At 57.5% G+C, this 23,240-nt stretch overlaps 3 protein-coding genes across 14 annotated transcripts in view; 1 reads left to right on the top strand and 2 right to left on the bottom strand.

The window, feature by feature from the left end:
- Positions 1–7,405, top strand: part of SRRT (serrate, RNA effector molecule) — a 14,222-nt gene extending 6,817 nt beyond the window's left edge. For 2 of the 7 annotated variants that reach the window (XM_017533541.2, XM_017533540.2), the window contains exons 3-20: positions 211–339; positions 584–730; positions 965–1,153; positions 2,976–3,145; positions 3,274–3,458; positions 3,646–3,741; positions 3,826–3,943; positions 4,113–4,270; positions 4,559–4,620; positions 4,717–4,795; positions 5,045–5,233; positions 5,535–5,708; positions 5,795–5,948; positions 6,043–6,236; positions 6,432–6,588; positions 6,766–6,867; positions 6,987–7,113; positions 7,206–7,405. In XM_017533541.2, the coding sequence (XP_017389030.1) occupies positions 211–339; positions 584–730; positions 965–1,153; positions 2,976–3,145; positions 3,274–3,458; positions 3,646–3,741; positions 3,826–3,943; positions 4,113–4,270; positions 4,559–4,620; positions 4,717–4,795; positions 5,045–5,233; positions 5,535–5,708; positions 5,795–5,948; positions 6,043–6,236; positions 6,432–6,588; positions 6,766–6,867; positions 6,987–7,113; positions 7,206–7,281 (2,506 nt within the window). In that variant the 3' untranslated portion in view covers positions 7,282–7,405. The remainder of the gene's footprint in view (positions 1–210; positions 340–583; positions 731–964; positions 1,154–2,975; positions 3,146–3,273; positions 3,459–3,645; positions 3,742–3,825; positions 3,944–4,112; positions 4,271–4,558; positions 4,621–4,716; positions 4,796–5,044; positions 5,234–5,534; positions 5,709–5,794; positions 5,949–6,042; positions 6,237–6,431; positions 6,589–6,765; positions 6,868–6,986; positions 7,114–7,205) is intronic. The other 5 variants (XM_017533545.2, XM_017533542.2, XM_017533547.2 and 2 more) reach the window with 5 other exon arrangements.
- A 56-nt stretch (positions 7,406–7,461) lies between these two features.
- On the bottom strand, positions 7,462–8,660 carry UFSP1 (UFM1 specific peptidase 1 (inactive); the record flags this gene model as incomplete). The annotated part of the gene is made up of 1 exon (XM_017533381.2): positions 7,462–8,660. A coding segment is annotated over one exon (1,077 nt), but the record flags the coding sequence as incomplete, so codon positions are not given.
- Positions 8,661–8,693: 33 nt separating this feature from the next.
- ACHE (acetylcholinesterase (Cartwright blood group)) lies at positions 8,694–15,670 on the bottom strand. 6 transcript variants are annotated; one of them, XM_037740290.1, is made up of 5 exons: positions 14,749–15,670; positions 11,855–12,945; positions 11,021–11,505; positions 9,822–9,991; positions 8,694–9,031 (listed from the first exon to the last, which is right to left on the bottom strand). In XM_037740290.1, exons 2-5 carry the CDS (start codon positions 12,920–12,922, stop codon positions 8,910–8,912), a joined length of 1,845 nt encoding a protein of 614 aa, XP_037596218.1. In that variant the 5' UTR covers positions 12,923–12,945; positions 14,749–15,670; the 3' UTR covers positions 8,694–8,909. The 6 variants fall into 6 exon arrangements, with proteins under 6 accessions (XP_037596218.1, XP_037596217.1, XP_037596219.1 ...); XM_037740289.1 differs by having other exon boundaries at positions 11,855–12,942; XM_037740291.1 differs by having other exon boundaries at positions 15,248–15,481.
- Positions 15,671–23,240: the final 7,570 nt, after the last annotated feature.

The following is a 23,240-nucleotide window of genomic DNA, read 5'->3' as shown; positions in this document are numbered from 1 at the left end:
TTTTTAGTAGAGACGGGGTTTCACCATGTTGGCCAGGTTGGTCTCAAACTCCTGACCTCAGGTTATCTGCTTGCCTTGGCCTCCCAAAGTGCTGGGATTATAGGCGTGAGCCACTGTGCCCAGCCACCAAATAAAAAAATGTTTATTGAGATGGGGTCTTACTGTTGCTCAGCCCAGCCTTTAATCATTGTTTCTTGTTCTTACTGCCAGAGAGTGGGACCGTGGCCGTGAGCGCCGCAGTCGGGGCGAATATCGGGACTATGACCGGAATCGGCGTGAGCGCTTCTCGCCACCCCGCCATGAACTCAGCCCGCCACAGAAGCGCATGAGGCGAGACTGGTGAGATGGAGTGGTTTCCCTCTCCTCCCCTTCGCCTCACTTCCCCCTGGGCCTTCCCTTTTGCCCCTCACCTGGGCCTAAATCTCTGTCATTGCCTTTTCTCAACTCCCCATCACCCGTCGTTTCTTTGTCCCCTGAAACCCTTGTCTGGGAGACCATGCTGTGTATGCCCCAGTTTGTCCTCCTTCATGGCCTGGGAAGATGGCTTCCTTCTCTGCCTTATTTTTGTGTCCCCTACCCTCAGGGATGAGCACAGCTCTGACCCATACCACAGTGGCTATGAGATGCCCTATGCTGGGGGGGGTGGGGGCCCAACTTATGGCCCCCCTCAGCCCTGGGGCCACCCCGACGTCCACATCATGCAGCACCATGTCCTGCCGATCCAGGCCAGGTAAGGACTGGGCTTCCGGGCTTTTCGGGAGAATGGGGTTGATAGGACTGGGGGATGGTTGAGGTTGATGAAGCCAGGGAGCGGGTGAGGCACACAGAGGCATGCCACTTGGGTGGGGGTGGTAGCCTTTGGGGTTTGGGGTGGGCAAAGGAAGGGGACACCTGGCTGCCTTGGCCCCCCTAGCCTCCATCCCTTCCCCCACAACCAAGCCTTCCTGACTGGGCTCCTCTCCAGGCTGGGCAGCATCGCAGAGATAGACCTGGGTGTGCCGCCGCCAGTGATGAAGACCTTCAAGGAGTTTCTCCTCTCCCTGGATGACTCAGTGGATGAAACGGAGGCCGTCAAGCGCTATAATGACTACAAGCTGGATTTCCGGAGGCAGCAGATGCAGGATTTCTTCCTGGCTCACAAAGATGAGGAGTGGTGAGTGCCCCTGCTTCCCTGGACCTTTTCCCTGGCATGTGCCCCTTGCCCCGCCAGTGGAGCTGCGGCCCCATCCTCTTCCCAGGTTCTCCAGTCCGGAACTGTCTGGGGGCGGGGGTCGGGAAGTATGACAGCATTGGCTGATGGGGTCTCCCCTCACTTCAGCGACTGCCACGGCCCCCGCCCCACCCCATCTCATGTCCTGCTGTCCTCAGAGTGGGACACCTCCAGGCAGCAGGCCAGAGCCACCTGGCCCTTTGGGGCAGCAGACAGACTGCTTCCCACTTGCCGGTGTTGGGTCACTGTCATCCCTGATCACCAGGACCCCATGTGGCTGTGGCATCTTCCCAAAGCGACGAGTGAATCCAGAGAAGAAAAGCAAAGCTCTCAGGGTCGTTTGACAGAAAAAGAATTTTATTTTTTTTTCCTTTTGTGGATGTTTTAATTTTAATCAACCATCTTTTCCCCCCTTCCTGCTCCTCCTCCTCCTCATCCTCTTTCTGCTCCTCCTCCTTGAAAAGAGCCAGAACTGGGAACTACACCCGCTCATCGACGGAGCTCGGAGCAAACCCACCTCCACCCCCACCATACCCAGCCCATACATGAGCCCCTGGGCTGAGCCGCGCGGCCCCGGCCAGGCAGACAGGCAGGGCACTGCTGTGCACAATGCAGCAGTTTAGCTGAATGTGATTGCTCAGGCAGTTAGTCAGTCAGGGCCCCCACTGCGGAGTCCCGCGGGGCAGGGCATCTCGGCCGGGCGCCCAGCCAGGAGCCAGCCGGTGGCCCGCCAGCCAGAATGGGCCCTGGGCGCCGCTAGTTAAATCTTGATCTCTGTTTGACCAAGCGGCCAAGGTAAAGATCCTGGAGGTGATGCCTGCGGCTTTCCTTTCCTCTTCCGCCCCACTTGTGGTTCTGTTCTGTCTTCGCTGTCCCTTCTCTCAGATTGCTCTGTGTGTTTTTGTCCTAATCTCTTGCATATCTTCATTCTCTCTCTGTCCCTGTTCTTGCTCCCTAACACCGCCTTCCTCCCTGTTGGTTTTCTGTTTTTCTCTCTGATCTTTAGTTTTTCCTTTGGTTTCTGGGACTTTCTCACACCCTCCCCTTTCCTCCCTTTCTCCTTTTTCTCATACTCCTCATTTCCTTTGCTTTCCCCCTGAGGTCCTATTTATTTGAAATGTTTTATTTTTCTTGCTCCTCCCTAGCCTTCCCTCTCCTCTCTCTCCCCCTGTGGGCAGGACCTGAGGCTCTGAAGGGCACTCCAGTCTCTCCCTTTGGTCTTTCCTGTCCCTTCACCATCTTGCTTATTTTCCCATGGGTGGAGAAAGGTGCCCTGCCTCTGGGTTTTGCTGTCTGGCCCTCTGTCTTCCACCTTGGGGTGGAGGGAGTTGGCGGGAGCAGGTTTTTAATGACTGCAGTTTGGGGTTGGTGAGGAGAGAGAGGTTCTTCAGGGCCTACTATTTCCTGAGCCTTCCTCTCTGAAGCTTTGGGAAATGACAGCTTTTTACTACGTTAGTGTTTCCCAGAGACTTAGAGTGGTAAATCTGTCTCTCCAACCCTGGCATCCCCCTGTAGTCATTGGTCTTCCCAAACTCAGAGCTCTTAGTTGCTGGTTTTCCCCCAAAATCTTCTCAGAGCACAACTTCTGGTTCCTTTTGGGGTGTTGGGTGGTTTTAGCACACCCCTATCCCCTAATCTCTCTGCTTTGATGACCCTTTGTGGGTGTGAGGATGGGGGCTATGCCGTCTTTCCTGGGCCCCTCCCCACATGCTGGCCTTGGCCTCCAGTAACTGTTTTGTCTTTCCCTCGCCCACTTCTTTCCCAGGTTTCGGTCCAAGTACCACCCAGATGAGGTGGGGAAACGTCGGCAGGAGGCCCGGGGGGCCCTGCAAAACCGACTGAGGGTCTTCCTGTCCCTCATGGAGACCGGCTGGTTTGATAACCTTCTCTTGGACATAGACAAAGCTGATGCCATTGTCAAGATGCTGGATGCAGGTGTGTGGAGTTGGAGGGGTGGCAGGCATCTGGGCCCCATGGGGGCGGGCGTGTCTGGGGACCAGGTAGAAGTGGGTTGATGGGAGCTAGGGCCCTGGGGTTGTGACCTCTGTTCCCTTCGTTGGTAGCTGTGATTAAGATGGAAGGAGGCACAGAGAATGATCTCCGCATCCTGGAGCAGGAGGAGGAGGAGGAGCAGGCAGGAAAGCCCGGGGATCCCGGCAAGAAAGAGGAAGGGCGGGCTGGAGCAGGCCTGGGGGACGGGGAGCGCAAAGCCAACGACAAGGATGAGAAGAAGGAAGACGGCAAGCAGGTCTGAGTCTAGGGCCTCCTGGCACTGCCCCTGGCAGCCTGCGGGCCCCAAAAGAGCTAGAACTGGGGGGCTGTGTTCTGGGAGGGGTGGGCAGAATGAACCTGTGGGCTCAGCTGTGGGGCGGGGAGCCCTCTGATGAAAGGGGAACGGGAGATTTGACATCCCCAGTGGCTGTCTCTTCCCGTAGGCCGAGAATGACAGTTGTAATGATGACAAAACAAAGTCTGAGGGTGATGGAGACAAGGAAGAGAAGAAAGAAGATTCTGAGAAGGAAGCCAAAAAGGTGAGGTGTCTGTAACCCGGGGTCAGAGCATCGGGGCTGGGTTCCTGGTGCGTTAACTTGTCCCCTCTGCCGTGGCTTGCACAGAGTAGCAAGAAGCGGAACCGGAAGCACAGCGGGGACGACAGCTTTGACGAGGGCAGTGTGTCAGAGTCTGAGTCGGAGTCTGAGAGCGGCCAGGCTGAGGAGGAGAAGGAGGAGGCCGGTAGGGTTTCTTTTCTGTTTTTAAAGTGTATTCTAATGCTGGTGGGGAGGTGAGAGGTTGGCAACATTGATGGGGGAAGGGTGGCTTTTAGGGGAAGGTTTCTCTGTCCTCCCCACCAAAATCAGTAATAAAAACACACCAACTCCTACCACACCAACTTCCTGCCTAGAAGCAGCGCTCAAGGAGAAAGAGAAGCCCAAGGAGGAAGAATGGGAGAAGCCCAAGGACGCTGCGGGGCTGGAGTGCAAGCCTCGGCCGCTGCACAAGACCTGCTCCCTCTTCATGCGTAACATCGCACCCAATATCTCCCGGGCCGAGATCATCTCCGTGAGTGGGGAGAAGTGGAGGGCAGAGGGAAGGCAGTGAGGCCCCCGTTTCACCTAATAGGGAGGTGCCCTTCCCCAGGACCCCATGCCCTCCGAGGGCTGGTCTTGATTGCGCCATTGGCTTTCAGGTGCTGGTGTTCTGAAGGCCTTCAGTGGTTTTACCCTGCCCAAGGATGGGAAGAGTGACCAGGCAGTTAGTCTCTAGGGTTCTGAGGACAGTGCAGGATTGGAGGAAGAAGCCAGTGAATCCTTGAGTCACTAAGTAGGGCTGGTTTTCTGCTTCTTGCAGCTTTGTAAAAGGTACCCAGGCTTTATGCGGGTGGCGCTCTCGGAGCCGCAGCCAGAGAGGAGGTGAGTAACCGGGTATGTTGGAGGGAAAAGTGCAGGGGAACGTTAATGGCCAACAGCACCTCCCTCGCTTGACTGCCCTAACGTTTTCTTCTGTAGGTTTTTCCGTCGTGGCTGGGTGACCTTTGACCGCAGTGTTAACATTAAAGAGATCTGTTGGAACCTGCAGAACATCCGAGTGAGTGCTTCGGGTGGGACTCTCTGGGGAAGAGAGTGGGAAGCTAACCTATCTGTCCTGGTGACTGCCCTAGAGTCTTGCCCAGAGGCAACGCAGGCAGGCAATGTAGGCAGACAAAGACAGGACCTGTCAGGTCCCCTTCCTGAGGGAGCTCACAGTTTGATCAATCAAGAGGGGAGCATCTTAGAGCTGCTACTTCTCCTTGGCAAGTGCGGTTAGTGGAGTAAACTTCTGATGTCTGCCCTTCAGCTCCGGGAGTGCGAGCTGAGTCCTGGTGTGAACAGGGACCTGACCCGACGTGTCCGCAACATCAACGGCATCACCCAGCACAAGCAGATTGTGCGCAATGACATCAAGCTGGCGGCCAAGCTGATCCACACGCTGGACGACAGGACCCAGCTGTGGGCCTCAGAGCCAGGGACGCCTCCCCTGCCAACGGTCAGTGACTCCCACAGGACTATCAGGAGCAGCTGCTAGCACCTCCTCTGCGGTGGGCACTTCTGACCTCACCTGTCTGTAGCACGTCCTCTAGCTTCCAGCAGAACTGGGGCATGCTAGTGGTCATTTGTGGGCTGGGGTGGAACAAAAGCAAAAATGAAGACAAATCCCAAGGGGGCAAAAGGCGCCAGTTCAGTCTGGTGAGCTTCTGACCCCTCACCACTCTTCACATGCGGAAGGTCTCAGGTTACCTGCCCTGAAGGTCTTTCTCTGCCTTACTTGCCCCTCTTCCTTCCACCAGAGCCTGCCCTCGCAAAACCCGATCTTGAAGAATATCACAGACTACCTGATTGAGGAAGTGAGTGCTGAGGAGGAGGAGCTGCTGGGGAGCAGTGGGGGTGCCCCACCTGAGGAGCCTCCTAAGGAAGGGAACCCAGCAGAGATCAATGTGGAGCGGGATGAGAAGCTGATCAAGGTGCCAGCAGTGGCAGCGCAGGGACGCGGGGGTCGGGTGGTAAGGGCAGGAGCAAGGAGCTGAGCATCCATACTCAACTTCCTCAGGTATTGGACAAGCTTCTCCTCTACCTGCGCATCGTGCATTCCTTGGATTATTACAACACCTGTGAGTACCCCAACGAGGATGAGATGCCCAATCGTTGTGGCATCATCCACGTTCGGGGGCCTATGCCACCCAACCGCATCAGTCATGGGGAAGGTGAGCTCCAGGTTCCCCTTTCTCCCTGGCTGCCTCTTGCCTTGGTCTTCCAGCCCTTCCCACCACCCTTCCTTCCTCTGTTCCCAAACCATAGTGCTGGAGTGGCAGAAGACGTTTGAGGAGAAGCTCACGCCGTTGCTCAGTGTGCGGGAGTCGCTTTCAGAGGAAGAGGCCCAGAAGATGGGCCGCAAAGACCCGGAGCAGGAAGTGGAGAAATTCGTTACCTCCAACACGCAGGAACTGGGCAAGGATAAGTGGCTGTGTCCTCTCAGCGGCAAGAAATTCAAGGTCTGGATGTTGGAGAATGGTCGTGCCAGGGTGGTGGGAGGTGGGGCTGAGACAGGAAGCCCCTAAAGGCCTGGGCCGAGGTGGGAGAACTGCTCACTGGACTGGCAGGCAGGAGCTGGGAATCCTTTCAGGTCAGGACTGGGGGTGAGGCAAGCGTTAAGTGGCTGTTGTGACCCCGCTCCTCTCTCCACCCAGGGTCCTGAGTTTGTGCGCAAGCATATCTTCAACAAGCATGCTGAGAAAATTGAGGAAGTGAAAAAGGAGGTGGCGTTTTTTAACAATTTCCTCACTGATGCCAAGCGCCCAGCTCTGCCTGAGATCAAGCCAGCCCAGCCACCTGGCCCTGCCCAGAGTAAGATACGATCCATGAGGGTCACATGTCTCCTCTCCCTTGACTGTCCAGGGACTCCTGTTTCTCTTTTACCTGTTGGCCCGAGAAGTTTCTGCCCCATCCTCAGGCCATAGCCCTAAAAGTCAGTTGTTCCTGCCCCCCACCCCCCCGCAGTAATTCATGTCCCCGTCCGTGTTGTACTCCCCCCAGGTTTGACCCCGGGACTCCCCTACCCACACCAGACTCCCCAGGGCCTGATGCCCTACGGTCAGCCCCGGCCCCCGATCTTGGGCTATGGAGGTAAGTACGGGAGGGAGATGAAGGGGCTTGGTGAGTGTGACATTGGGTGAAAGGGAGAAAGAAACAGAGGATGGAGTTGAGGACATAGGTTTGCAACTCAATGCTGATCTCTGTCATAGCTGGTGCTGTCCGCCCTGCAGTCCCCACAGGAGGCCCTCCATACCCCCACGCCCCATATGGTGCTGGCCGAGGGAACTACGATGCCTTCCGAGGCCAGGGAGGTTATCCTGGGAAACCTCGCAACAGGTGAGGAGGAGCACACACGCCCAAGCTTTGTTGCCCCCTGCAAACTCCCTTTTGGAACCCTCAGCTCTCATACTTTACCTCTCATCTCACAGGATGGTTCGTGGAGACCCAAGGGCCATTGTGGAATATCGGGACCTAGATGCCCCAGACGATGTTGATTTCTTTTGAACCGTCACCATTCCTCACTTCCTCACTCCTGTATCATCCTTTACTTGTGACTACCTGGTCCCATCCAACTCTGAGAATTTTTTGTACGATCAGCCTTACTGCCAATAAAAGCACTTCCACAGGGCTTCTGACTCATATATGTTACATATTTCCTCCATCCTTCCAAAGGAATTCCCGAGGTGTTGCTCAGCCCTGCCACTTTTATTACTGATGTCAAAAGGCCCAGGATCTGCGGGGACACCAGCCCCAGGTACACAGATGCATGTCTGGGACTGGAGAGTCTCAGTTCTGGAACTTCGCCCTCAGTCCAGGGGGTGCTGCTGCTGTTCTGAGCTATGGCTGGTCAAGCACAGGTTGTAGAAAGAGTTGGGGTCAAAGGCCTCATTTATCTCTCGCCAGCCCACCCACCCAGCAGCCTGTAGTTCACTGGGGCTTTTTGGAGCGCCCCAGTAGTGAGGGTCCAGTACTAGAACATAGGCTTCCGTGCCTGACCCGATGCAGACTCCCAGCAAGGCCTTGGACCTGGCATCCGCGTCCCCCCCAACCATGACTGGGCCCCCGCCCCCTGCAAAGTGGGAGTAAAGCCTCTCCAGCTCTCCGTGCAGCCCCGCTCCCCGGGGCACGTGGCAGAGGCGCCCCTGGGTCTCGCCGAAGTGAGCGAGGCACAGGCTGGCCTCCACGCAGCCGATCCAGTCCTGGGAACCCCGGAAGCCGGGGGGCTTGTCGCCCAGGTCCTCCAGAGCCGCCTGCACTGCGGCCAGTCCAGGTACGCCCTCGGGCTGGCCCTCCGGCCACGAGCACAGCGTCTGCAGAGTGCGGTAGCCACAGCCCCAGCCGCGGTCATCCAGGCCGTCGCAGCCGTAGTGATAGTAGAGGTAGTGGCCCGAGAGCAGCGCCAGGCGGGCAGGGCCGCGGCTTGGCGGGGCCAGGCCCACGTGGACGTCCCTCAACAGCTCCAGGGCGGTGGGCGGGAGGGGCAGTCCCAAGCCGGGTACAGCGTCCACCCGGCGGCGCGGAACGACCGCAGACTCCAGCACTTCCCCTCGGCTCCGGGTCTTGGGCCAGGTGCCGCAGGACCGGCGCGCAGGCTGAGGACACGCTCCGCGGGCCTCTGTGATCAGCGCAGGTGGCAAGCAACGGCCACCAGCAAGGACTCCCACAACGCTCCGCGGCGCCTCGCCCTCCCCTCCGCGGTGCCTGCCTGCCGGCCCGCGAGACTCACTTCGCAGGCGCAAGCTCCGCCCCACGGGGCGGGGCCAGGGACCAGCCTTGGCCGGAGTGCGCAGGCGCTTTGCGCCCGCCTCAGAGCTCTCCTGTCCGTCGCCCTCCGGCCCCGCGCCTGCACAAACTCGGACCCCGTGATTCCGGCGTTCTGCCCCCTACTCCCGGCTCCCTAGTCGCGCACACTCCCGTGGCTGTAACAGTTTATTGGCAGCCCGGAGGGGCGAAGGCACCGCGGGGGTGGGAGCTCAGCCCGAGACATGCAGAGGACGGAGAGCCCCGGGGGACGTCGAGGGTGGGGAGGGGCAGGGTCTGGGGCTCGTCTGTGTTGTAGGCCAGCCCTGAAATAAATAGTATATACAGCTAGGGGGCTGGGCGGAGCAGGGGACGTGAGGGTCCCGCCGGGGTCACAGGTCTGAGCAGCGATCCTGCTTGCTGTAGTGGTCGAACTGGTTCTTCCAGTGCACCATGTAGGAGCTCCAGCGGTGGAACTCGGCCTTCCACTGGCGCTCCGCTTCGTCGAGCGTGTCTGCGGCCAGGGCGCCAGGCGAGGCGGTGCGGGGGAGGGCGGCATGAAGAAGGTCGGGGATTGGACGTGGGAGGGGGAGCATGAGTGCAGGGAGGACGCACGGAGAAATGCAGGCGACCACGTGGGACGGTGACAAGAGGATCAGGAGAATGCGAAAGACGGGAGGGAGGATGAGAGCAGAGGCGGGGCCAGAGAAGGACAGCAGGAAGGAGAGAGGAGAAAAGGATGACCGGAGGCAGGGGGACAGGGAACCAAGAGGGGGAGGTTGGGGGAAAAAGAAGAGACAGAAATGGTTGACCGTTATAACCCCAATAGGGGAAATACTATTCAGCCTGGGGCTCCCTCTGTCCCCCAGTGTCAGGCTCAAGCTCCAAAAGATAATTTTATAAAAGAATATTGACTTTTTCATTTCCATTCAAACAACAAAGGCGTGGGGGACCCTGAGACGGGTGGGGGGCACGGTCCCCTCCTCCTGCCTTTTCTTGGCTTGAGGAGGGAGGGGGCGCTGGGTTTGAGATCCCTGAGTGGGGTCTTTCCCTTCGGTCCGACCACTCATTAGAGGAGGGACCCCTGTGGCCAGAGGGGAAGAGGCCGTGGTCACAGCCGCAGAAGCTGGAAGAGGAAGAGGAGGAGGAGGGGCAGGGGGAGGCCTGGCCTCGGAGCAGCTTCCCCATGGGTGAAGCCTGAGCAGGTGCTGGGAGCCTCCGAGGCTAGGGGGAGAATAGAGGGGTTACACCTGGCCGGTTCCCACTCCCCTCCTCCCAGCCGCTGCCCGCTGGCCCCTGCGTACCGGTGGCGCTGAGCAATTTGGGGAGGAAGCGGTTCCAGAAGGCACAGGCCTGGGCGCGCAGCCCCTGCCGCACCTCCAGTGGCCGCAGGTCCAGGCTCACATACTGCTGCGCCCCTGCCGTGTACAGGGGCCACTGAGGGGCCTTGGGGTCTCGGGGCTCATTGGGGTCCCTGCGGAAAAAAGGGAAGGCTCAGCCCAAATGGGCAGTGAGAAGCGGCAGCCCCCATCCCCACAGGACTCTGGACTCTTCAGCTCTGCAGAGAGCGCCAGAGAGCCCGTCCCCTCCCTCCCACCACCAAGTCACTCCTTTCCCTTCTCCAATGTCCCCGGGGTCATCGGGGTCTTCCCTTCCTCCTGTGCTCCCTGTCTCCTCTCCATTTCCCTCAGCTTTTCTGTTTCATCTTTGTTTCTCCCACTAAAAAAATGGCTAGGATGTCTTGAGCCCTTCCTAAGTAACCAGGACCAGGACAGGTCGTAGGTCTATAAACATCACATTTTAACACCACCTGATGCTCGATTTCATTGTCCTCTTCTTGATCAAGGTAAATTTGTGTGTGTGTGTGAGAATATGTCACTGGTGGTGAATCATCACTGGTTTGACTTAATCCAGCTCGAACTCCTTTGTCTTGGTCTCCTGATTTTTTTTTTTTTTTTCAGAGACAGGGTTTTACCCTGTTGCTCAGGCTGGAGTGCAGTGGCGCCATCATAGCTCACTGCAGCCTCAACCTCCCAGGCTCAAGCAATCCTCCTGCCTCAGCTTCCCGAGTAGCTGGGACTACAGGCACCAGCCACCATTCCTGGCTAAGTTGTGTGTGTGTGTGTGTATATATATATATATATATATATATATATATATATATATTTTTTTTTTTTTTTTAGAGACGAGGTCTTGTTATGTTGTCCAGGCTGGTCTTAAACTCCTGGCCGAAAGAGATCCTCCCACCTTGGCCTCCCAAAGGGCTGGGATTACAGGAGTGAGCCACCATGCCCAGCCTCTCTGTGTCTACATCCTCTCACTTTCCTTTGCCTCTGTCTCCTGTCTCTCTCTTTCCCCTTTTGTCTCCCTTGTGAGCTTGTCTGCCTCCGGCTCTCCTGTCCTGCCCTGTCCCACTGTCCTTGCATCTGTGTGTGTCTGCCTCTCTCTATGTCCCGCCCCTATTCCTGTCCTCCCCAGCCTCCTCCCCATCTCCACTGCTGACCCTGTGCGGGCGAAGTTGGCCCAGTATTGCATCAGTCGCTTGGCAAAGATTTTCTCCTCTGCGGTGTAGTTTCGAGAGGGGTCCAGGGGGATCCCAAAGATGAACTCGATCTCGTAGCCGTGGGGCACCCCCATCCACAAGGGCCAGGAGAGTGTAGAGGCACGGTGTTCAAAGACGTAGGCGTAGACCTGGGCACCCTGGGTGGCCAGTCGCCCAGCCAGCTGGGCCACGGGGCACACGACATTGTGGTCGCCCACTACATCACTCAGGGCCTCCCTCAGGCGCGCCGGGTCCTCGGGATGCAGCCAGTCTGTGTAATGCAGGACCACAGCCTCGGCCGCCAGGTCACTTACCTGGGGGACCCCGACCCGCACCCCTTCCAGGAACTGGGCCCGGCTGATGAGAGACTCGTTGTCTTTGCTGAAGCCTGGGGCCCCGTAAACCAGAAAATACGAGCCCTCATCCTTCACCACACCCACCAGCACCTGGGGGTGAGGGAGAGGAGGATGGGATGGAGGGATGGGCATAGACAGACAGGTAGACAGAAACAGATGGACAGACAAAGAGCCAGAGAGATGAACAGTTACAGACCTGCAACCATGGATGGAGAGAGGCTGAGATCAGGGGAGGGGCGCAGAGAAAGAGAAAATAGACCCATGGTGCCTTTCCTGTCTGCCCCGCTGACCACCCTGGGATCTGAGCCCTCAGGGAGAACTTCTGGGAGGACTTCTGGGAATGGGCCTGGAGAAGCCCTGATGCCTGGGTCCCTGCGGGGACAGGAGGGGCTTTTGGGGCCCAGAGGAGCCAGCTTCATCCCTGCCAGCCACTAGTTACCTGCAGGCCATGAAAGTCGCCGGCGTTGATGAGGGCCTCTGGGGTGTCACTGAGGAAGTCTCCGTCCACCACAGGCACGAAGGAGAATCGAAAGACACTTTCTTGAGGCAGCACATGCCATTCGTGTTTCACCAGGTCCTGCGCTGGTCGTGCCCGAAGGCAGGCTACTAGCTCTGTGTCATTCCCACCTGTGCCGCCGGGTGGACAGCCCACATAGTGGGCCAGCAGCGTGGCCCTGCGGCGGGCCTCTCCCACACCCACCGTGGCCCAGGGCCCATTGGGGGTACCACTCTGCAGCACGGCCCTGTGGAACAGGCCCCGACTGGGCGGGGACAGCAGGTGCATGCCCACTGAGGCGGCACCCGCGCTCTCCCCAAACAGTGTCACTGATGTCGGGTCCCCCCCGAAGGCTGCCACGTTCTCCTGCACCCACTGCAGGGCCAGCCTCTGATCCAGGAGACCCACGTTGCCTGGGGCCTCTCGGCTCCCCGGCAGGGCCAGGAAGCCAAAGGCTCCCACCCGGTAGTTCATGGATACCAGCACAGTCCTCTCGGCCTGCACCAAGAAGCGGCCATCGTATACGTCCAGGGAGGAGGCCCCACTGTAGAAACCACCCCCATAGATCCAGACGAGGACAGGGGCAGGGGATGCAGGCCGGGGGTGTGGCGTCCACACGTTGAGGTAGAGACAGTCCTCGCTCAGCTCACGGTTGGGGTTCCACATCTCGGTGCCCTCAAAGCCCGGGTACAGGGTATCCACATATTGGTAGCAGACACTCTGGAAGGTTGTAGCGTCCAGCACCCCTGGCCAGGGCTGCTTGGGCTCCGGTGGCAGAAAGCGACGGGGTCCCACAGGTGGCTCCGCAAAGGGGATGCCCAGGAAAGCAGAGACAGGGCCCCCAGGGGCCTTCAGGCGAATGCCCCGCAGCCGGCCCCCACGTACCATCACCAGCAGCTCTGTGTCCTCCCGGCCCTCAGCCCCCATCCCTCCTCCCAGGAGCCAGAGGAGGAGGAGAAGGAGTGGGGAAGCCAGGGAAGGCATGTGCAGGGGACACCGCGGGGGCCTCATGGCTGCAGGGCAGGCGGCGTCTGCTGGGAAAAAGAAAGGGAAAAGGGTGAAGAGCCGAGAAGCCCGGAGGAAGGAGATAAGGGCACAGTCAGCCCAAGGGTTATCACTCAGCTGCAGAGGAGGTGGGGCAGGCTGGCAAAGATGAGGGTAGAGAGGGAGGGAGGAAAGAGGATGGGCAGAGACAAGGACACAGGCCAGCGGGCAGGAGGGGACAGAGATCAGGCAGACACTCCCATCCAGACAAATGCAGGGAACAGAGAGGAGCACCCCGCTGGGGGCCGACCGCCCTCACCTCCTTGCCACCTCTGGGAACTGGGCCCGGCCCAGTTCCTGCAGTGTGGGCACCAGAGGCCGCAGTCCATGTACAGGCCACCCGACAGGGGCGCGGCCTCACGGACGGGCGGCGCCGCTGGGGGAGCGTGCGGCGGCCTGAAAGCGCAGGCCCCTCTCCTGAGTTGTCCAGGCCCGGGCCTTTGGGGGCCGGTAGGCTGGGCATTCAGGGTGTGGAAGCCTCAGGTTCCCGGGTCCCCCAAATCCTGCCTAGTCCACTCCCCATCCCACTTTGCCCTGTCTCATCCAGTGTCTGGCACCGAGCGCTGATGCCTGCGGGTTCCCATCAGCTGCGCACGCCCCCAGGCCAGCCCCAACAAACAGGCTTTCCAGCCCGCGCCCCCCAGTACTCGAGAGCACCCCCAACCGTCTGGAGCTGCCATACACGCCGCCGCCTGCGGAGGGCAGTATAGACCGAGAAAAGGTCGGCGCTCCCCGCCCCGAGACGGGAGCCGGGAACTTGGGGTGGGGGCCTGGGGGCTCCAGGGCCTTGCAGAGCCGCCTGAAGGGCGAGCCGGGACGCCTGTGTTCCCGGGGCTCCGGAGATCCCCGGCTGCAGGGGCGGGGGCGCTATTTTGGGGGCAGCAGCTGCTACGGTTCCGGCATCTCCAGCCAAAGGATCAAAATTCCCCGGGTGGGAACTCCCCCCTCTCCCGCCGGTCACCCCTCGCCCAGCCTCCGCCGCCCTGAGCTGGGGGTGGTGATGGTGCTGCTGGAGATTAACTAGGAAACCCGAGTGGCGCTAATTATAACTGGGGCTTCCGCTGAGCCTCCCCTTCCCAAAAAATAGAGATGGAGTCTCCGCGGGAGGGGGCGTCCTGGGCCTCGCAGGGGGCCTCTGCGGGGCGCTGCGCAGGGACGCTGGGCTTGTGGCCCTGGGGATGGGGGTGCCAGTCGGGCGCCGGGAACCTGCGCAGCTCGGGTGCCGCCCCAATCAGGGGTTGTCTTCCAGTGGCCCTGGACTAGGGAGCGATCGGGGAAGGGGCGCTCGGGGGTCCCCGCGGGAATCGGAGTGCAGAGGCGGCGGCCGTCCCCGCGAGCTCGGGCTCCTGCGTGGGCGTCGGTGAGTGTGCGGCGGCCGGGGAAGAGTTCCGGACGAGTGCCGGGCGGAGGGGGGCGGCGCGGGGCAGGCCCGGGGACGCGGGAGCCGTCCCGTTAGGGAGGCCTGGACCCCTCGGGGAGCGCACGGTGCCCGGACGGGGGCCGGGAGGAGAGTCCCAGGCGGGGAGGGAGACTCACCTGAGGCGGCCGAGCCGGGCCGGGCCGGGCCGCGCCGGGAGCTGGAGACGGCCGATGTTCCCCCGTGCAGGCTGAGCCGACTCTGACAGCCGCCGCCTCCGGCCCCCCACACACACCCCCTCCGGGCCACACGGCGCCCCCGCCCGCCCCCGCCCACTGTCTCCGCCCCCGCCCCTCCCCGCTCCCCCGGGCGGCCACCTCCCCTCCCTCTCCCTCCCTCGGAGTCGAGACCCGGAGACCCCGGGGCCCAGACGCACTCCAGTGCCAGACGCCGACCGACGACAGACGCGCAGTGACAGACGCGACCCAAAGACCTGCAGCGGCGGAGCAGACACCCACGTGACAGACAGACGGACAGAAGCCCGCGGAGACAGACACGCGCAGACGGACGACCTCATGCAGCGACAGGCACAGACAAACGCAGGGACCGACTTTCACAGACGGACGGACACACTTGGACACCCTGACGGCCTCGCTAGAGGCTGGGGAAGTTGGCTCAAGGCCAAGGGTTCATGCATCCCCGGCCACGACACAGACAGCGGTGGCATGGGAGGAGAGCCATGTAGGAGTGTGGTCGAGGATGGTCCCCTTAGGGGTCCAGGTGGCACTGGTGCAGAAAAGGTGGCGTGGGACACTCCTAGGGATGAAGGGACACCTGTGGGAATGGAGATGTAAACATGGGATCGCTAGTGGAAATGAGGTGGGGGGCATGGAGACAGGAGACCCCCGGGGGCGGAAGGGGTGACTAGGGGACACCCGAGAAGGCAGGCCAGCGTGGTGGCACGCGCAAGGCTGCGGGGCGAGGCCGCACTCCGCGGCGGCAGTGGAAACTTCTGGAACCCCCGCGGGTGGGTCTGCGCTGGTTCTCTGACAGGTGACCTCGGACATTCGTCATCAGGGTCCGGTCAGGGCATGACATCACCAGGCCTAGCATTCATTGGCCGCGCGGCTGGCAGGTGGGAGCGGCCTGGCCCGGGCACCCCCAGCCTGCTCCAAGGGGCCTGACCCGCGCAGATTCCCCCCCGGGCCCCGCCCTCCAGGAGGTCACTCGTGGGGACCGGGCTGCTGGTGCCGGGTCCCCACGCCCGAGGTGCAGGCGGCAATAGCGCGCGGCGCCTGCTTCCTGGAGGCAGCACCCTCGGGAGCCCCTGGGCCCCCGCGTGGGAGAGCGGCCGGCGCGGGCCAGCGTCGGGGCGTGCGTGCGCGCGCGCGGCGGTGCGGGGCGCGGCGTGGGGTGGGCGGGTGCGCGCACGCTCGCTCCGGCTGCCACGCGCTCCGCAGTGCTCCGGGCACGCGTGCGCCGCCGCGGACCTCCGGCATCGGGTCTCGGAGCCTAGCAGGGGGTGAATCCAGAGTCTTGCCGGCCCTGGGCCGCGCGGTTCCCGGCTCTCCAAGCTGGGCGTGCTTCGCGTCCGCTCGCCCCGCGGGAATCGGGTCCCGCAGGCACTGACACCCGCGCTCCGCTCACTAGAGACGGCCGCCAGGTGGCGCAAAAAGCAGCCGCTCGGGCCTCGGAGACTGGGCTGGGTTGGGGGCTCTGGGCAGGTGAACCCCTTGCCATCTGTGCCCACTGTCTCCGGCTCTCCCTGCCCCACTCTCAGGCACCCTCAAATCCCCTGTCTGGACACCGAGGCTCCCTGCATCCGACCTTCAGCGTCCTGGCTGCACTGGTTGAAGGCTCCCCTCTGGCCAGACCACGTACCCTAATTGAGCTCCCTGAAGAGCAGACGTAAGGGCTGTGGGTGGGGGCAGGGGACAAAAGGATGGACAGTGGATGTAGCTGCGGGGGGAATGGGTCTGAGGCAGGTTTCTAAGCGTGATAATTATGAATTATTAAAATGATGGGGCCGGGCGTGGCCGCTCTTGCAGTGCCTGTAATCCCAGCACTCTAGGAGGCCAAGGCAGGAGGATCGCTTCAGTTCAGGAGGTGGAGATCAGCCTGGGCGACAAAGCGAGACCCCTGTCTCCGCAAAAATAATAAAGTGAGGGAAACAAACTATGATCGAGTGCGCCGAGGCCTGACCCAGTCCTAAGGCTTAAGGGATTTTTGGCCCTGTTGCTGATGAAAGCTTGCCCCTCTCACCCTCCAGATGAGCTGTGCCATGCAGGTGTCACCTAATCTCTGTCGTCATGAGCTTCTAGGCCTGTGCAATGAAGATATAGGGAGGGCAGGGACAGTTTATCACCAGGGTTATCATTTCCTGGAACTAGCCCTCTTTTCACCTTGAACTCTCAGCAACCTTTGTCAACACTGGAACCTAACCTGTCCAGCCGGGAGGGCTTTCCCTACATAGTCTAGCATAGTAGCTCCTCCAGCGTCCTCTGGGACCCCACCCTCCACCGCTGTCACTGCAGGGATGTCCTTTGATTTTTCCCATTTCTTCTCTCACCATTTCTGTTAATCCAGGAATCAGCCTTGCTTCTACTACTAGTGCTGCCAATTCAGAAGACTCCCCTACTCCTCTCTCATCTCTGTCTCCCACCTTGGCAGGAAGCCCACTTTTTTTTTTTTTTTTTAGATGGAGTCTTGCTCTGTTGCCCAGGCTAGAGTGCAATGGCTTGATCTCGGCTTGCTGCAACCTCCGCCTCCTGGGCTCAAGGATTTTCCTGTCCTCAGCCTTCCGAGTAGCTGGGACTACAGTAGCCTGCTACCATGCCAGGTTAATTTTTGTACTTTTAGCAGAGGTGGGGTTTCACCATGTTGGCTAGGCTGGTCTCGAACTCCTGACCTCAGATGATCCTCCTGCCTTGGCCTCCCAAAGTGCTGGGATTACAGGCGTGAGCCACCACGCCCAGCAGGGAGCCCCAGTTCTATAACAGTCTTTGATCCAACTCACTAACAAAAAAGATTCTTACTTCCTCTGTTGATTGGTTAAGATTCAGCTCAGCTGTATGAGACCGAATACCAAATAATGGCTTTAACAGAATATAATAGAAATGTATCTCCTGGGCCAGGTGCAGTGGCTGTCATCCCAGCACTTTGGGGAGCCAAAGAGAGAGGATCACTTGAGGCCAGGAGTTTGAGACCAGCATCGCCAATGTAGTGAGGCCCTGTCTCTACAAAAAAATAATTAACTGGGTTTGGTGGCCATGGTTATATTTCCAGGTACCTGGGAGGCTGAGGTGGGAGGATTGCTTGAGGCCACGTGTTGGGCTGGGGATCACGTGATTGCACATGAGCCTGGGTGACAGAGCAAGATCCTGTTTCAAAAAAGAAAGGAAGGAAGGTGAAAGAAAGAAATGTATTTCTCTCTTATATAAAAGAGACACAGAAAAGGCAGGAAGTGAAGAAAGAAAGAGGCGGGGCATGGTGGCTCACGCCTGTAATCCCAGCAGTGTGGGAGGCCGAGGTGGGCGGGTCACCTGAGGTTGGGAGTTTGAGACCAGCCTGACCAACATGGAGAAACCCCATTTCTACTAAAAATACAAAATTAGCCGGGCATGGTGTGGCATGCCTGTAATCCCAGCTACTTGAGAGGCTGAGGCAGGAGAATTGCTTGAACCCAGGAGGTGGAGGTTGCAATGAGCCAAGATCACGACATTGCACTCCAGACTGGGCAACAAGAGCAAAACTCCGTCTTGGAAAAGAAAGAGAGAAAGAAAGAAAGAAAGATATTCCTTTCTTACATTAAAGAGATCCAAGCCCAGCTTGGTAGCTCAGGCCTGAAATCCCAGCACTTTGGGAGGCTGAGGCAAGAGGATTATTTGAAGCCAAGAACTCAAGATCAGCCTGGCCAACATGGCGAAACCCTGTCTTTATTAAATATACAAAAATTAGCCAGGCATGGTGGCATGTGCCTATAGTCCCAGCTACTGAGGAGGCCAAGGCATGAGAATTGCTTGAGCCCAGGAGGCAGAGGTTGTAGTGGGCCAAGCATGTGCCACTGCACTCCAGCTTGGGTGACAGAGGGAGACGCTGTTTCAGAAAAAAGAAAAACAAGGGTCATGTAGGGTTGGCATGGTGCCCTCAGTGTCAGGGTCCAGGGTTTTTTACACATAACTTGGTGCCCGTTACACAGTATCTTGTTACTGCACCATCTTCAGCTTGTGATTTCCACTGCATGGTGTAGAACGGCTGCTGGAGCATCAGCCATCACATCTACATTCCAGCCAGCAGGAAGGAGGAGGGGTTGAAGAAGAGCATCTTCTATTAATTTATGAGACACAGTCTTACTCTGTCGCCCCAGGCTGGAGTGCAGTGTCGCGATCTCAGCTGACTGCAACCTCCACCTTCCAGGTTCAAGTGATTCTCCTGCCTCAGCCTTCCGAGCAGCTGGGACTACAGGTGTGCGCCACAATGCCTGGTTAATTTTTTGTATTTTTAGTAGAGATGGGGTTTCACCATGTTGGCCAGGCTGGTCTCAAACTCCTGGCCTCAAGTGATCCATCTGCCTTGGCCTCCCAAAGTGCTGGGATTATAGGTGAGAGCCACCGTACCTGGCCAAACTCTTCCTTTAATGACGAGCCTTTGCCCAACCCCTCATTAAGTGAGATTGTAACCTGGCAGAGTTGGGAGCCTGAGGCCACACAAGGGACCTTCCTCCCTCTGCCCACCCCTTCCTATGTCCCCTCCTTAAGGCTGGGCCAGCCTTTCTGCTGGATCCAAGTCTTGAGGGATGGGGGTCCTGTGCTTCCTGGGAGATGATTCCCCTCTGCCTCCCATTCTCCCCCAACATCTGCCTCCTTTTTTTTCCCCCTGAGATGGAGTCTCACTCTGTTGCCCAGGCTGGAGTTCAGTGGTGTGATCTCAGCTCACTGCAACCTCCGTCTCCCCGGTTCAAGCAGGAAAGGATGATTTCTCTTTGTGGCTTATCCACCCTTTACCTTTTTCTTTCTTGCTAGTTTTGAGCATTTCACACGTTTTTTATAGCTTGTCTCTGCAAAGTCTTACTTAATTTTCACAATTTTGTTAAATATGTAACCAGTGTGCAGTATTTCCCATGCAATTCGCCAAACGTCCTTTTGCTTAGTTGAGCCTCTTTTCCGGCCAGGGGTAGAGTGGAGCGGGCAGGAGTGGCATACCCTTGTGCTCAGGGTTTTTTTTTTTTTTGGTCTCATTCCGTCACCCGGGGTTGTAGTGCAACGGTGCCATCATAGCTCATTGCAGCCTTGATGTCGCAGGCTCAAGCAGTACTCCTGCTTCAGCCTTCTGAGTAGCTGGGACCACAGGTGGCACCACCATGCCCAGCTAATTTTTAAATATTTTATTAATTTGTAGAGACAGGGTCTTGCTGTGCTGCCCAGGCTGGTCTTAAACTCCTGGGCTCAAGCAATCCTCCCGCCTCCGCCACCCAAAGTGCTGGGATTATAGGCGTGAGCCACCACGCCTGGCCATCGGAACTGATCAGTACTTTTCTCAGCATTCTTTTCTGCCCATGAACTTGAGTGCTTCTGAAAGGAGTGAAATGAGCAACTTAATTCACCAGCAGTACGCTGAACTCCACATTACCACTTATCTTCCCTGGTATGACCCAACCAACACCCATCTGACATGGCCCCTGGCACGTTGGTCCAACTGGCTGCTCAGATCTTGGTCTTACAGGTTCTAGCCAACCCTGACTTGGGTTTCAGTTTAAATGTTAGCAGTGCATCTTGAATGGCTTCTCGGGAACAGCTGGTGAGGTTACACCAGGTGCTGTAGATATTTGACACCCAGAGACCTTCTGGTCACTCCCAGCTGCCCTGCAGGTATCCAGCGGCCAAGTGAGAGCCATGCCAGAAGCACAGGTTCCTTAGATGACCTTGGCTGGGGTTCCAGGGACGCTGAGTATTTAACACAAGATCGGTGCAGAAGTGAGGAGGGCTGGTTTGGGATTCTGCCACCTGGCCTGGGGACAGTGTAGGCTGGCTGTGAGGTTGGCCCTGTGGCCAGCTGGATCCCTTAAATGTCCACAACATTGGGAACTACAGGGTGGAGTGGAAGGGTAGCCCAGATCCAACGTTGCTTTCACAGTAGCACGTACGGGGGAGAAGGGCTGGTTTGCAAGCTGCTTCCTGAATGCTTTTCTAAACATCATCTCATTTAATTCTCACTTGCAGCGTTCTGATGGGTAGGCTGTATTCTCATTACAATTTTTTTTTTTTGAGACAGAGTCTTGCTCTGTTGCCCAGGCTGGAGTACAGTGGCGTGATATTGACTCACTGCCTCATGGGTTCAAGCGATTCTCCTGTGTCAGCCTCCTGAGGAGCTGGGATTACAGGCATCACGCCTGGCTAATTTTTGTACTTGAAGCAGTAACGGGATTTCACCATGTTGGCTAGTCTGGTCTCCAACTCCTGATCTCAGGTGATCTACCTGCCTCGGCTTGGCAAAGTGCTGGGATTATGGAGGTGAGCCACCACACCCGGGCTATTCTTAGTACAGTTTAATAGCCAGGAAACTGAAACTGATGCCCAGAGGCATTAAATACAGGTGATGATACAGAGGTTGTTTCGTTTCATCAGCTGGTAAATTGCAGGTTTTGGACTTTGGGTGAGAACTCTGACCCGGATGGGCTGGGCTGCTTTGCAGCAGCTCACTTCTTCTGTGACTTCCAGAAAATCAACTCCTAGAGTCTCTCAGGCCCTCCTGGCCCCCCACTTCCAAAGAGAAGGGTATGGGGTGTGTGCATGGTTGCGGGGTGGGGCTCCCTGCCTGAGTTCCTGTGCTTCCTGGGAGATAATGATTCCCCTCTGCCTCCCATTCTCCCCCAATGTCTTCCTCCTTTTTTTTTTTTTTTTGAGATGGAGTCTAACTCTGTTGCCCAGGCTAGAGTTCAGTGGTGTGATTTCGGCTCACTGCAACCTCTGTCTCCTGGGTTCAAGAAATTCTCCTGCCTCAGCCTCCTGAGTAGCTGGAATTACAGGCACACACCATCACACCTGGCTAATTCAAGTGATTCTCCTGCATCAGCCTCCTGAGTAGCTGGGATTACAGGCACTCGCCACCACGTCCAGCTAATTTTTTGTATTTTTAGTACAGACAGCATTTTGCCACATTGGCCAGTCTAGTCTTGAACTCCTGACCTCAGGTGATTTGCCCACCTTGGCCTCCCAAAGTGCTGGGATTACAGGCATGAGCCACCACACCTGGCCTACTCTCTATTATGAGGGAATCTGAGTATTTTTTCATGTGTTTAAGGACCTTCATTTTCCTGTTTTCCAGTTTATTAAGTTCTGCTCTTATCTTTATTAACTTCTATGTGTTTTCTTAGGTTTATTTTATTGTTTGTTTTACAACTTCTGGAATTGGACATCTAATTAATTTTATTGATTTATTTTTTAGAGACAGGCTCTTGCTGTGTTGCCCAGGCTGGAGTTCAGTGGCTATTCACAGGCACAATCCTACTACTGATCTGCAGGGAGTTTGACCTGCTCTGTTTCTGACCTGGGCAGCTTCACCCCTCCTTAGACAATCTGGTGGTCCCCTGCTCCCGGGAGGTCGCCACATTGATGCCAAACTTAGTGTAGACATTGAATTGGCGTAGTACTCTACAGCTCAGCATTCCTGGGCTCAAGTGATCCTCCTACCTCAGCCATCCTAGTAGCTGGGTCTGTAGGCGCGCCACCACACCTGGCTATTTATTTATTTTCTTTTTTCTTTTTCTTTTCTTTTTTTTTTGAGGTGGAGTCTTGCCCCCGTTGAGCAGGCTGGAGTATAGTGGCACGATCTTGGCTCACTGCAATCTCCACCTCCCGGGTTCAAGCGATTCTCCTTCCCCTGCCTCCAGAGCAGCTGATATAACAGGCGTGCACCACATGCCCAGCTAATTTTTGTATTTTTAGTAGAGACAGGGTTTTGCCATGTTGGCCAGGCTGGTCTCGAACTCCTGACCTCAAGTGATCCACCCACCTCAGCCTCCCAAAGTGCTAGGATTACAGACATGAGCCACTATGCCCAGCCTATTTATTTCCATTCTTTCTTATTCATTCACATAGTTACTTTAATGCTAGCTCTACATTGTCCTCTGAGCATTGCTTTAACTATATGCCAAAGGCCTTATCTCTATTCTTTTCATTATTTCTATTTTTTTTTTTTTTTGAGACGGGTTCTTGCTATGTTGCCCAGGCTGGAGTGCAGTGGCTATTCACAGGCGCGATTCCACTACTGATCAGCACGGGAATTTTGACCTGCTCCGTTTCTGACCTGGGCCGGTTCACCCCTCCTTAGGCAACCTGGTGGTCCCCCGCTCCCGGGAGGTCACCATATTGGTGCTGAACTTAGTGCAGACACCCAGTCGGCATAGTGCACTACAGCCCAGAACTCCTGGGCTCAAGCGATCCTCCAGCCTCATTCTCCCGAGTAGCTGGGACTACAGGCAATTCTTGGATTTCTCCAGCATTCATTTGTTGATATGGTTGGGATGCTTGTCCTCTCCAAATTGCGTGTCGAGATGTAATCCCCAGAGTTGGAGATGGGCCTGGTTGGAGGTGTTTGGTTCATGGGGGTGGATCCTTCATGAATGGTTCAGTGCTAACCCCTTGGTGCTGCTCTGGTAACAGTGAGTGGGGTGGGATCTGTTTTTGTTTTTCTTTTTGAGATGGAGTCTTGCTCTGTTGCCCAGGCTGGAGTTCAATGGCACGGTCTCCGCTCACTGTAACCTCTGCCTCCTGGGTTCAACCTCCACCTCCTGCCTCAGCCTCCTGAGTAGCCGGGATTACAGGTGTGTGCCATCATGCCTGGCTAATTTGTTGTATTTTTAGTAGGGAGGGGGCTTCACCATGTTGGTCAGGCTGGTCTCAAACTCCTGACCTTGTGATCCACCTGCCT

This window comes from Cebus imitator, unplaced genomic scaffold (assembly GCF_001604975.1).
Source record: "Cebus imitator isolate Cc_AM_T3 unplaced genomic scaffold, Cebus_imitator-1.0 Scaffold82, whole genome shotgun sequence".
Lineage (NCBI taxonomy): Eukaryota > Metazoa > Chordata > Mammalia > Primates > Cebidae > Cebus > Cebus imitator.
This window is presented reverse-complemented; position numbering and strand designations above follow the sequence as displayed.